At 46.7% G+C, this 14343-nt stretch overlaps 1 protein-coding gene across 2 annotated transcripts in view; it reads left to right on the plus strand.

Annotated features, from left to right (window-relative positions):
• The window catches only part of LOC119393658 (mediator of RNA polymerase II transcription subunit 1), a 310663-nt gene that overhangs the window by 270326 nt on the left and 25994 nt on the right, over window positions 1-14343 (plus strand). For both annotated transcript variants that reach the window (XM_037660766.2, XM_037660767.2), the window contains 2 exons: window positions 4771-5855; window positions 11176-11487. In XM_037660766.2, coding sequence (XP_037516694.1) covers window positions 4771-5855; window positions 11176-11487 — 1397 coding nt within the window. The remainder of the gene's footprint in view (window positions 1-4770; window positions 5856-11175; window positions 11488-14343) is intronic.

Genomic DNA, 14343 nt, shown 5'->3' on the forward strand with positions numbered 1-14343 from the left:
CTTGTTGCTGATTATTTATCTTCGTTCTGCGATGACTTCCCAATGCTTCGTGCGCTGTTCAGGCAACGAGGGAGCCCTGACAATGCCAGGAACAAGGTAGCATTAATTTTAATGGAATTTATCAGTTAAATGAACGAAGAAAAATGATATACCGATGCGAACTTGTTTTGTCAACAAGATCGGTGACGATCGGTGTTTAACACTTTCGTGACCGTGGAAAAATCGCTTGTTTTGGGCTAGTCCAGGAAATATTTTTTGCCTGCCACAGAAAATAATTGATCCTAAAGTGTACGGTATCAAATGATAGAAGAAGAATTGGTCTTTCGAACAGTATTAATTACAAACAACGGATTTATTTCTAGTATAATAAAAAAATGATCAAACAAGGAAAAATGCATCAAAAAGAAAAAATTTTCATAAAAACATCAATGCTACTCTGCAAAGAATAAACATTAAAAAAAATCGAAATATACGTTTTGAACGCAAAGCCCTCGTAGAATAATAGCTGCTATATAAGCTCTGTAAGTACAAAGATTATTTACATAAATACAAAAATATAGGCACTAGTGCCTATCATGCCACCGCGTGATGCAGTTTCTCGACGCGGAGGCTGGCTGCACGTTTCGGAAAAAAACAAGTTTTTTCTTTTCAGCTTTCCTAGCATAGGTTGCAGTTCTGGTATTTTTCAATTTTCCTGTGTATTCGTTGAAATGAACAGTGTAGCCTGTTCCAAATCTGCAAAAATCCACAATTGTACCCTCATTTGACCTCTCTCTCCCTCATATACTGCCGAATACCATACCGACCTTCAGATTTCACAATTTTCTCATCCACTGAAAGGTTCCGACGGGGTTAAAAATAGCGTAGAAGAATCGTTGATGTGTTGCAATAGAGAAGACACGGGGTGAAGCTTCTCATGGGTTGCGACGGTCGCCTTCTTCAGATCAGAAACACTCAAGAAGCCTTGAACCTTTTCCGTCGCATCACTGACGGTGGACGAAGGCCTGAAATATGTGTCGTCGACACCAACACCAATGCAAGCGCGGGATTACCATGTGTACATCATAATCTATGTATACATGGAGTGCGACAAACTTTCTCATCTTCTCTTCAGTAAGCTCCCTTCATGGATATGTCCCTCTCACTGTATGTTGGCTTTTCTAAAGTATGCATCCACGCATACTTATCTGTGTGGTTTCACATCTCTCTGACGACTTTTGCGGTGAAAAACAACACGAAGACGACGCCGTGCAGCACACCGGAGCGTTGGGTCAAAGTCCACTCCGCACCGTCTTCGCGGAGAGAACTGCGCTCTTTCTGCAGCCGGCGCCAAATGCTCCCGCCTGAATGAAGTTAACACCTTGCGGATAAGAGCTGTTATCTTTAGAACGCACCGGATACGTTTACATTGACGCACAGCAGCGATAAAATGACCCGAGGAGAAGACGAAACTTACCGGCGGATAGCTGCTGATGTTCCGGGGAGGTTTGACGCACTTTCGCCGTCCGTCTGGCGAATCGAAGTCGTCTTCCATGTCCGTGCTGCTACCATCATACAGAGATTCCCGCTCAGATTAATCGGAATCCGTCGAAATTCGTCGTTTCTGTGGAGCACCCGCGAGCGACATCGACGTGAAGTTTGAAACAACGAGTGCTCACCTACCCGACTGCGAACGAGCTTTAAAAATCTCGCCCCGGCGGAAAAAAGAAACTAGCAAGCAAAACTGATAAAAAACATGTTATTTTACCCTTTGTATTGTGTTAGCTATCCAGAACCACTTAGAGAGTGCCAAAATCTGAACTTGAAGTCATCGATAACATACTATCGATGGGAATAGGTGCGGTCACGAAAGTGTTAAGTTCGGAAATGACCGGCGCATGCAAAAGCGCTCTTCAAACTCAGTTCTTATTTCTCCGTTCAATTTAGTCGCTCGCCTGCAACATAAGCTACACTTACAGAACAATATATTGCGATATATGCATTTTAAAACAGACGGCCGATGTCGCACGTGCGCGAGCTTATCGGTGTTGCAGATCGACGAAAGCAATGATTTACGTATATGAACGTGTGTAGGCAGTGCCACAGACGCTGCTGCGCGCGTCCACGGTAAATCAGTGCCGCCACTCGAGACCTGATTGCAAAGGTCCACACAGCCATCGCTTTGCAAGCTTCGCAAGGTAGTGTGCGCCGAAGTATGTAGTCTGCACGCCGCGTCTGCCCTTCGCTTTACACCACCTTATCCCTCAGCTTTTATTCTTCTTTTGCTTCCTTCGGTTAGCGTGCGCTGCGAACACTGAGCGAGTTACGGAGCCGTACTACAGATGGAGCTGTTTGTTCGGTAGATCTAGGTCGATCGGGCAGATCGTTGTGCTCACCTTTCCGCGTATCGCGGGCACTTGTATGCTTGTACGCTGTTCGCAATAGCGCGCGGCGCGCGATAGTGCACGCCTCCGTGGCATGCAAAAACAAAGAGCGCAATATTTTAAAGAGATATGTCAGTGAACGCACACGTATAGCTTTCAAGAAAACCAGAACGACAGTACTAAATCCGCGCGATAGATTACGACCACAAGGCATTATAAACAACCAGTGTGCATTAAAACAGCCTTACTCGGGCCGCTCTCTCTGTACACAATTGAAACGCGCGATCAGTATTTTTGTTTGGTTTGCGGCGCACCACTCCTGCACATGTCCATGCCTTGTTCATTTTGAAAAACGACACACGCTATTGCGAAGGGTGTAGAGATACATGTGGCTAAAGAAATGAGTCGAGCAACGCAGCACAGCGTTGCACAGGTCGCGCAGAAACAACGTGGTTTCGATATCTAACGCGTGTTTATAATCGCAGTGGGGAATACAGTGTAGATGTATTGCTGTGCAAGGTTACCGTAGAAGTTTGAGAGTCATATCTCTGCAATGAACACTTTTCTTGACCGCTTACCTCAGATCGGAAGCACACGTCACTAGAGAACAGCAGTTCGGCTTTGCGAAGTGATGTGCCTCGTGCAACTGCCGTCCGGATGAGTTTTGAAGCGCGCGGAGCTCCGATATTGCGTTCCCGTCGATTTGTGGCAGTACAGTGAGGTTCACTGACCGTTCGGCGCTGGACGACGAAAGAAACGGCCGTATTTTCTTGGTCCGAAAGGTCCGCCAACGACTGCAGCTCAGCCTCTCTGTGGCCTCTCCTTATGGAGACGCTAGCAGACGATTCCACAATGGCGCCCAACAAAAAAATGGCGGACGCGCCCAGTGTTGCCAGAGCACCAAGCATTATGAATATCCCCTGTTTTAGTGTCAGCATCACTCAAATGTTCAGTAATATTTCAGAGTAGTATTCCTTGAAACACGGGTCTACACACAGCGCCTTATGACAGACTGCACACGTAAAACACATGTCTGTTCTCCTCTTGGAGCGATGAGTTGTGTTGGCACACACGACGTCTTCTCTGCGTGCGGCTGAAGAACTCAAAGGAAACTCAGTAAAAACCAAGGAGAGTGAGAATACCTTGTGAGCGTCTGTGACAAACAAGCAAAAAGCAGTGCCTATAAAGACTGCAGTCAGATTCTGCCGCCTCTGCAAGGGAGTGCCGATAAAGATAAAAATCAAGTTTCGCGTGCCTTCATTGCAATCGCGGCAAAACCGAAACCACAAAAGGGCGTTGCCACAGATCGCGTGACCCTCTGAAGCTAGAAATCAGTTCTGCTTATCTGCACAGGAAGGTGGCACAATGAAATTTCAAATGCGTCTTGTGAGCCTTAGGAGCTGGCAGCACCTCCCATTGAGCATGTATCGACATTATGGTGTGACATTTCAAATGGAGGGTTGAAACCGTTCCCGTACGGCAAAGACCTTGAGGGATGGAAAACCACCACCGTACATATACGGCAAAAACCCTCAAAGGGTTAAACATGAGCTGCAACACTTTTGGAAAGTCGTCAGAAAACGCTACCGATCGAGAATCGGGACTCCTGTAGACATGCGAGCCAATTGCTATAGCACTGCACGCAGCATGGAACGTACGATTACGTTTGCTCTTCTCTCCTTGCTCTTCTCTCGGAAACCTTGCTCTTCTCTCAGCAAATTATGTTGTTGGAGGGACCGACTACGTCAGAGGAGGGGAGGACAGAGCCATTAACTGACTTGAGCATTATTGTGATGTATAGTTACCACAGCTGCCATGGGGTGCCGCCACGTGCTTACAGTAGAGGCACTAACTTACAGTAGCGGCACTTGTGACCACTGTGAAAGTGACCCAACACGTTCCAAGAAAGAAAGAAGGGAAAGTGCTTAAGGTCATGATGCATGCGGACATGGCTTCGTGCCCCTTTGTCACTCGCCCCATGTCGCTTTGAGTGCACTCATTGGGATGAAAAGAGAGAAAAAAATGCTTAAAGCATGCGACAAATCCATGTAACTCCACCCGTACTTCAACACATTTTAGTATTCCATCCTTTTGTATGAAGTCTCTTACAAGTGTGGCTTACTGCACTGATGTTTTATTTAGTATTTAGTTTTTTTTTTTTTCTGGCTGTGGCTATACTATAAGCCTGTAGTGACAACCCTGAGTATTCAGGAGGTCTTAGGGCAGTGTAGATCACTTTGGCTTCATAAAAAGTTTCATGTGTGCCTGAGCGCCTTGCGAACTGTAATGGTTACCACATTTTCAACTCTTTAATGACAGTTGTATGTGGGCCACATTGCCGATAACGCTGAATGTGGCAGTAAGCAACATCTCTTGCTCATGTGTTGGTCTGTGCAACTCCTTTCAGGGATGCCAGGGTGGGAAGAAGCCACCAACTGCTGGAGGTCGCCAGAAAACTGGTGACCTGAACACCAAGTCACAAGATAATGGCAGCAGCACCCTGTCCTCTGCCACAACAACCACCACGACAACTTCGACGAGCACTAGCAGCAACGGAAGCAGCAGTCTATGTGGAGGCGGCAATATGCCCCCAGCCGGCTATGGGCCAATCCCCATGTTCAATGTCGGTGCTGCCAACCGCTTCATTGACCAGGCATTCAGCCAGCCCACCACTGCCAGCAGCAAGTCCGTGTCACCGCCGCCGCCATTCACGGCGCTGTCGACTTCGTCCACGAGCACGCCGCCGACTATCTCGAGCAGTGTGACGGGCCTAGATAGCGGAGGTGGAAGCGGCTCGGCCGCGGCCAATGCGCGGGAGCGGGAGCGTGAGCGCGAGCGGTTCTTCAACGTGTCGTCGGCGCTGAGCCTCGCACAGTCGCTCAACCGGGGCGACGAGGAGCAGCCGCTGAACCTGTGCAAAGAGCGCCCCATGACGACGATCAAGACCTGCCAGCAGGACATCATCAACCACATCATCGACAAGTTCCTCTGCGGACCTAGTAATGTGGAGCCGCTGGACGGCACCGTCTTCTCGGCGCACGGCTCTGCGCGGCATCCCGACGACAGCCCCGCCGTGCCAGCCGTCGTGGCCGCTGCCGTCCCAGGCACAGTGCCCACGCCGAATGCCGGACTGTACCGTGGCGGTGCGGACGAGGAAGTGTATGACGTGCAGAAGAAGGTAGCCGCCGGAAGCCACAAGAGTGGCGTGCGGCGTAAGGGGCTTGCCGGGAGTTCGCCGAGCAAGCGTGCACGGGTCAACACATCTTCGGCTGGGGATGAGGACGGGGGCAGCAGCCCGGAGAGAGCGCGGAAGAGTCAGCGGTCGTGCAAGGGTCAGCGTTACCAGGCTCTCGTGTCAGAAGGCGTGCTGCCGGGCTCCAAAGAGCGAAAGGGGCTTGTCCGCAAGTCGGATGAAGAAGGGGACGATGAGCCCAGCAGGCTGGGTGGTGCAGGACGCAGGGAGGACGGGGCCAAGATGCCTCGCAAGAACAGGTGAGATGTGCCCCTTAATTTTTTTTTTGGTCAATTTATTTCTTGTTAGGTGCCGTCAAGTCAACTCCGGTGGCACCACAAGTATGAACTTTAGGGTGATTGATCTATTTAACCAAAGTTCTGAGACATTTCTGAGGCTGAGATATTTTCTTATGGCCCTAGAGAATATTATCTATACGGCCTCGTGTGTGAGGAACCTCGCTTTCTTCTATGTTCCTCCTTGGGTGGCTTTAAATTTATGAACTCCATTGAGCCAGCAGCCCACATGACATGACAAAAATAACGTTTGCTTTAAAGGAACAATCAGGATTAATCTACTTTATGACAGAGATATCGTTTTTTTTGACAGTCGGTGGAATTCTCAAACCTCTACTCTGGCACTATAGCTCATAGGGATCTAGCTTTTATCTCTACTTATGCAGGCTTCACGACACACACCCATACATTATCACAGAAAAACAAAGGCGTTAACTAGCACTTTGTTAGTGAAGCACAGTTACCGTATTTACTCGAATCTAACGCGCACCTTTTTTTCGGCAAAGCGAGTCGAAAAATCGCATGCGCGTTAGAATCGAGTACCGAAAAAAAAAAAAAAAAAAGAAACTCTGTTATCGTATTGCCATCAGCATTTCAAAATGGCCGCGTCCTACGCGCCTCGGCCATTTCTGTCATTGTTTCAGTTCGTACGTGTGCTGAGGAGCTTGCCATCCCGTTCTGCATTCGCATCGGCGGCATGGAAATGCCCACTCCAAATACTCGACGAGTGCACTACGATGTCGCATTTAAAAGAAAGGTTATTACATGTGCAGAGACGGATGGAAATCGGGCCGCATCGCGGTCGTTCGGAGTTGCTGAAATGTGCGTGTGAGACTGGCGCAAACAGAAGCAGAAGATTGTTTTACAGCAAAGCTTCACGAAAAAGTTTCAGTGGACAAAAGCAGGGCCGGTTTGCCGAAATCCAAGAGCACTGACAGCGACAAGGAGTTGTCCGACAGCGACGAAGAATGATCTGTTACGCGGCTCGTATCGCTGCCGTAGTGGTGACAGTTTCAGCGGCCAAGCCCGCCATTTGACTTTGTGTTTTCTTTTTTTGAAACTTTAGTTCATTTAAACCCAAATACTTGTTTTTCTGAATGTGCGAAGGTGGATTCCTATGGACTTCTTTTCATTTCTCTCACGAAAAATGGGTGTGCGTTAGAATCGATGTTGTACTTTTTTTTTTTTTTTGGTCGCGGAAAACGGGTGCGCGTTACAATCGAGGGCGCGGTAGAATCGAGTAAATACGGTACTTGATTATCCCCCTTCAGGCGCAGATTATGATGCACTGTCTGCAAATGCGTCACATTCTCATGGCATGATTCCAAGGCATTCAGTAGTGCATTCCAAGAAAGAAAATGGAGGAATGTGCTGTTTTGTGTGATTTTCAATAATTAATGTTAATTAGCATGTAATTAAATATCTAATTATCCTGCAATGAGTCAGCTTCAATCCTTGCATAAAAAGAATCAAATATTAGGTCCAAAATGCCTGCACAGGTTGTTTTTTGGTTGTACTCGTTTTGAGCAAAGAAAAAAAATACTCTTGACGTTGGTCCTGGAACACGCACATCAAACGATCGTCGAACATGGTAGTGTCTCCAGCACAGTGATCCTCTGCAGCAATATGCAGCACAATAAAGTTAAATGACCGCTAATTATCCACTCAGGAAGCCTGCACAAATGTGCACACTGCGTTTCAAGCCGTTTGAAGAAACACTGGGTGCATGACGTGCCTCTGAAGTTAATGTGTACAATTGTACACACTGCCGCTGAAGGGGTTATGTTTGTTATTTACTGTTAAACCTCGTTATAACAAAATTGAAGGGGGGAGGGGTCTGCAATGTGCTCGTTATGTCTAGGGATGGGCGAATATTCGAACGAATATTACAATATTCGAATTCGCTTCGATACGAATTTATATTATTCGAAATTTCGAAGTATTCGAAATGAACGAAAATATGTATACATTTGACCGCACATAACCCCCTGTAAAGGTGGTTTCAGTGCAGCGTCAAATTGCTGTGCCGTGAAACAACCCACCCAGGGAAAATCTGCACTGCCGCGAAGCCACAATTCAAGGTTAAATGTACATATTTTTTTTTAAAGTTTAAGAGTGTGTTATATGGGCTTATATGTGCCAAGTATAATAATTTTTAAATTGTAACGTATTGTACCACTTATAACTTGCACCCTACTGCTATTTAAATCTTGATAATATTCAAGGCTGCTTCCACTTCATTTCAAACCAAAAAAGTGACATTCACTCATACCTAGTTCCAGTCGTAAAAAATATTGTGCAAGGGTCATGACAAAAATGCTCATTTTTCTTAATAATATGTGGTAAATACTATTCGAACTATTCGATTTGAAATTATTCGACCAAATCCCTATTCGCTTCGGATTCGCTTCAAACCTCAAATTCACTATTCGCCCATCCCAGAGCCACAGTAGGCATTTACTGCAAATATTATGCACTGTACTTACCCAAAACAAATAGCAGGCGAAAGAGCATTTGCCACACGGTGGGACACAACAAAATAACCACATTCCAGAGATAGAAAGGAAAAGTTGTGTACCTACTTAACTGCAGTTCAAAATACGTAACTCGTATTTCAAGTAGACTTGGCTGCAAAAAATTTCGCAATTGGATGTTAATGTATCTTCCTAATGTGGGCGATCGCTTGCTCAGCTGCGGCTGCTATGTCCACACCATCTTTAATTGCCACCCTTGTCAGTGCCAAAGTAGCGGTGCAGCACATCCATCACGTCTAGTGCTTCCGATACCGTCGGCATATTGTTCTCCCGTTCATCGACCGAGTTATTTGCACAAGTTATTTGCATAAATCTCCATTTTCTATTTTGCAAAAATCTCTCTAGCGGGAGGTTTGAACTGCTAAATACAGTTGTCGTGTTGTGGACCGTCTCAAATCCACATTGCGCGCTGTTGTGTCATTGGCTCAAAATTTGTTCTTATATCGTATAACAGGCAAATTTTACTTCTTTAAAATGAGGTTTTAAATACATTGGCTTCTATAGGAATTTTCGAAGGGAATTACGATTTGCTCGTTACAGCTAGGTGTAGCATTAGTATAAGCGTACATTCATGCAATGATAATATGGGCTCCGTTCTGAGATGTAGGACGTTTTAGAGGGGTTGCTCTAAGCAAGTGTGTTGCTAGGAAGCGCTTGTGCTAGGGAGCTATTCTCGATGTGTCCATCTAATAGACTGTCCATTTTGGCCACCGCTGATTGGCTGGAGCTCAGCGAGCAGCGCGTCCTCTGTTTGCGGTTCTTCCACAACATCAGTTTGATGTCAGGAAGCTGTCACAAATCCTGACACAAATGAGAGAGACAAAATGCACTTCAACACAACAAACGCAGCTTCCAGAGATCCGCTTTTGGGCACACGTCTCGGAGGCAGTGCATGAACTCTCATCGTGTAAGCCCTCAAATTAGGTTTAAAGCAGCTGCCCGTCTAACACACCTGTGAATGTAGGTGTGCATTCCGTGCATCATTCTCAAAACATCTGGGGCACGTTCACATGCAAGTTCGGATCTGCCAAGTTTGTCTAAGTGTCCTGTTCTTATGCTGGGAATGTGTTGGCGGGTTTGGTGTTTTGACGTAGTCAGGAACACAATGACATCACGGCTCACCGCTTTTTCAAGTAATTGAATGTCCTCTGCCAAAATGGACATGTCCATTTGATAGACACATTGAGAATATCTCCCCTGTTTCGCTGTGGATTCTCCATTATAACACACTTTAGTGAATTCTTGAGCTTGGCGGCCTGGCTATGTATTTCTTACTGCATTATCAGTACAAATCAGTTTTTTTGGTGTAAACAATAGTACGCAATGGGATGTATGAGACGGAACACACCAAGATTTAGGTATGTATGTGATGTAGGCGCATACTGTGCCTTGGAAGGTCTGAACAGCTTTTCCTTAAGAGGTCCCGGACGGCCCCTTGGGCTTTGTTGAAAAATTAAAGCATTCTACAAACAGCCAACACTGCGACGAACAGCTCGTCTGTATTTTGTAGTGCTTGCATGTAGAGCTTGCAAGTGGAGTGCAAAGTTGCCACTTTTTTAAGCACCTTCTCTTCACACAGAGGCCCAACCTCTCTCATTCCAGAGTTCTCGGCAGCTGCTCTATTTTTTCGTTTAGCAAATTGCTACTATTGGCTGACATTTGACATAAATCAAGAGCGGCGTTTGGATCAGACACACTTCTTGCTATTATCATACTGCCTGACACACTTTCTGGCAGAGACAAATGTCATCTGCTGAACTCAGTGTGCAGGCGTATGTTTGAGTGAATCTTTTGCCACGCTTCCTTTTCGGCATCGCAGCCTTTGTGCCTTGTATGTTTTGATTACTTTTGAATGTTATAAGTGCCTCAAACCTTACGAAGCTTGTGTCATGTGGACTACACCCATGCTCAAACACTTTGTGCCTTAGTCAGTCACTCGTCTTGTACTTAGCCCGCTACCACAGTGCCCACCGATGCATATCGTTGTTGTAAAAGGAGAGGTACGCCTGCCATTGCTCGCCTTGTCTCTTACGCGCCTTGTGAGCAAGAATCCTTGACAGACATTGTTTGGTGTTTAGCTAATTGAATTCCCTGCGCCATCTAGATTTGGCGACAATCCCGTGGTCAAGCTGATGCAGGACAATGCCAGTGCACACCAGGTAGTTTCAGAGCTCGGCGAATTTCGCACTATCAAGTATTCTTGTGCTGCATAGTTACTGTGGCCACCACGATGTGCTGCTGTGTGTCATGCGCCACGTGCCATGGTGTGCAGTGCTCTGTAGTTTGTTGAATTGCACAATAGCAACACTAGTGCATACTGGAATCGCACCGGAAGTGAGTGAACATGTTTAAAGAGAGAAAAGGAAGAAAGAAAGAACAGAAAATTCTCAGAAGAACCGACATTTGGGCGAGTTGAGAAAATTCTCAAGCTCATGACGGGCACTCATCGGAACGATAGAAGAGAAAGAGACCTTAAAGCATGTGACAAATACCTGTAACTTCACTCATACTTATCAGATTTGAAGAATGTTTGTGGCAAACGATTCACAAGACGATATACTCCACTGCTAAGGTCATTCGATGATTACTTGGAAAAGTATTTCATGACCTCTTTAATGTCACCTTCCTATGAAGGCATGCACTTGGGTGCATTAAATAGTTATACTTCAATATGCCAAAATATGTGTGCAATTAGTAATGACGACCCAGTTGTGTGAATTGTCTCTACATGTTCATTCTCGCTTGTGCAGCGGCAGTTTCAACCTGGATGCCCAGATAGCAGCACTGCCCAAGTGTAGCATGGAGTCGTTCACGAGACGCAAGAACAAGAAAAAGATTGGCCGTCCAGAGGACGAAGGCAGGGACGATCGCCCCTCTTCCGACGCCGCGGAACCAGGAGGCATGGACCCAGACTTCCGGACCAGCTTAGCCAGGGGTGTGCGGCAACGCAGCGAATCGGGGGCGTCTGGCACTGACGAGGCAGTAGATGACCCCTCGAGCCCCCCACCTGTATCCTCACCCAGTGACCATTCGTCTGTTACGCCCAGGAAGTTCAAGACAGGGTATTTAATAGTTTACCTGCTCATTTACATCTGCACCTCTGTACTTACTTTCAACAAAGCACTTCCAAATCACTCGTTCTTTAATGCGTCCTCTTGAATAAGCTAATTAAATGAACCCAATAAATGCATTCAAAACGGTATTTTTTTTTTGTTCGAGAACGTAGAGAAAAATATATCAGTCAGTACATCAGCAGCCTAAATATACTATTAACGTACGCTTGTATTATTACAGTAAAAGCTCGTTAATTCGACTCTTGTTAATTCGGGAAATTGGTTAATTTGGACACGTCATCTGGTCTCTGTAAATATACGCATCACTCTATGAGACTGGGCGCTCGTTATTTCAGACAGATTTGACCGCAAATCGGATAATTCGGCGACTTTTGGGTCGCTGGCAAGGCTCGAAAATGAATAAAGAACAATCCGGAACAAAAGTGAAGCTCAAGCGCAGCATTGCCATGGATATCAATTATCGACTTGGCTGGACTTGAGACTGGTTGAACGCCTTTTCCTCGCGTGTGGGTTTGGCGGTGCCGTTTTGTTGCTTTGTTCCCGTTGGTGTGCTGCGTCATTGAACGCCGCTTTATCGAGGATCGACTCTGTACGGCTCCTTTAGCTTGATCGTTGCTGGTGCTTTTGTGCTGAGTTCTCGTGTGACCGCACTCTCCGCCAATGGCAACGCTGTCGAAGTGGTCCATGTACGAGGCCCAGGACTTCATCACCAAAGTAGGAAATTTGCAAGCCGCGGAGGCCCTCGTCGTCCTTGAGGAATTTTGTTTTGACACTGCAGACAGCATGCGAGCTGCTGAGCACCTTGAAGGGCTCAGAAAAATTGTATCTACACGAATTTCTGCTCCACACCAGACAAGCATGTGTGATTACAGTGGAACCTCGTTAATGCGTACCTGCCGGGAACGCCGCATAACTACGCACTAAACGGTAGTACGCATTAGCCACCAAGTAAATATTTGCATCTCCTCGCGTACGCCATCGCCGCCAGCAAAGAAATATATGCAGTGCCACAGCAAATATTGCCTAAAATACCCACTGCAAGGCCTTTTCTTTGTTTTTGCCAAAGTGGAGAAAAGATTCTGGCACTCTCGCACGACCGTCCGGTAGTGCCGATAGCGCGTGGTGGCGGATGCCAAGGAGCATTTCGGAACTAATACAGGGTCCGATATATGCAGTGACCGACATAGCGACGGAACGGACAGTGTTGGCTATATGTGTGTGCGTTTGTACCGCAATCTGCTACTAAACGAAAACTGACATAGTTTCGGTGAAACGCGGTACGGCTGCGTGGGGCCGATCGTCTCCTGGATAGTTGCGTGCAGCGCGTGGACTTCTCGGCTCACGCCGTCACTGCCGGGCCGCTTGCTGCACTGCACGCGTGCATTTGTCGTGGGAGTGTTCTTCGTACCCACTTCGCTCCAGACCGTGTACAGACGCGGCGAGTAGCTTGTTTAGTTAACACGGCTATGACGAACTTCCTGCAAGCGATACGCACTCTGCGACGCTCTAGCGCTGTTCCAAACGCACGTAAGTGCGTTTGGAGCAGCTTTTATTGGGCAACCATCCAAACGCACGTAAGTGCGTTTGGATGGTTGCCCAATAAAAGCGTGCAGTATGGTTACAACAGCGCTACGCTTGCTGTACGGTACGCGTGCGTTTAGTGTGATAGCGTCCATGCAAAGAGGTTTCTCATCGCCCGCGACCAGTGACGCTCAACTCCGCAACAGCGAGCTGCTTTCGTTTCTACAAAGCGGCGCGCGCTTGAACACGGCCCCGCACAACGAGGCAACAGCGATCGGCGGCCCAGCGCGTTCAGATTGTCGCATATTAAAATTGTGCAGTAGGCTTAAAGTAGTGCTGCACCGCATGCGTGCCCGAGCAGATATCTTAAGATACTTATTGTGATAAGGTTGTTGGCGATAAGTCATGCTAGTACGTTCGTCGGTGGCCGCCGCCTCACCTTCGTTCTTTCCCGGTGCTTACTCGCAAAAGCGTCGTCGCCATCGCGCGGAAGTCGGAATCAGCGATCGACTGATCTACGCACTTCTCAAAGACGGAAAACCTTTGGTGACACATTGGGGGGTCAGGAAGTTCAGCGGCGCAGTAAAATTTTATGGCACAAAAACTTATCGCGGTACGCAGGGTACGCACTAACCGGTAGGCGTAGGATGAAGCACTACGGCTTGAGCGGTCAGCGAATGCATTAGGCTGTATGAGACTCGGTCGGAGATTCATCGCAACTACGTTTTAACCGTTAGTACGCTTAAAGCGGGTACGTATTAACGAGGTCTGACTGTACTTTGTAAAGTAAAGGTATGTTGAAAAAACTCTTGCATTTATTGTGTTTATTTCGACCATTCGATAATTCGGACATTCAGTTAATTCGAACATTCTTTCCGGTCCCTAGAAATCCGAATTAACGAGCTTTTACTGTATGAGCTTTTAAAATTTTAGGTGGCAAGGTTAGAATGTTCTCAAAGTAGATTCATTCATGCTGCGCAGATAATCTGTGAACATGTGCCTAAAAACTAAACTTTGAAATGTCCCATTTGTGGCACTATTTGAAGTGAAACTTATGGTAAAGAGGCAGCACTTCTGGCATCACTTTGAACTAAAGACTCGGTGTGCAAATATTCTAAAGTTTAGAATACCGTATATACTCGATTGTAAGGCGACCACGATTGTAACACGAGGGGTGACTTTTCATTACGTCCAGGAAGGAAAAATAGTTATTTCGGCGTTTGGTTGTAACGCGAGGGTAGGCTCTAGGCAGCAAAAATCTGGAAAAAACTCGCGTTACATTCGAGTAAATACGGTATTCATTGAATACTATTACTTTGCTAA

The sequence above is a fragment of the Rhipicephalus sanguineus genome, chromosome 5 (genome assembly GCF_013339695.2).
Source record: "Rhipicephalus sanguineus isolate Rsan-2018 chromosome 5, BIME_Rsan_1.4, whole genome shotgun sequence".
Classification (NCBI taxonomy): domain Eukaryota; kingdom Metazoa; phylum Arthropoda; class Arachnida; order Ixodida; family Ixodidae; genus Rhipicephalus; species Rhipicephalus sanguineus.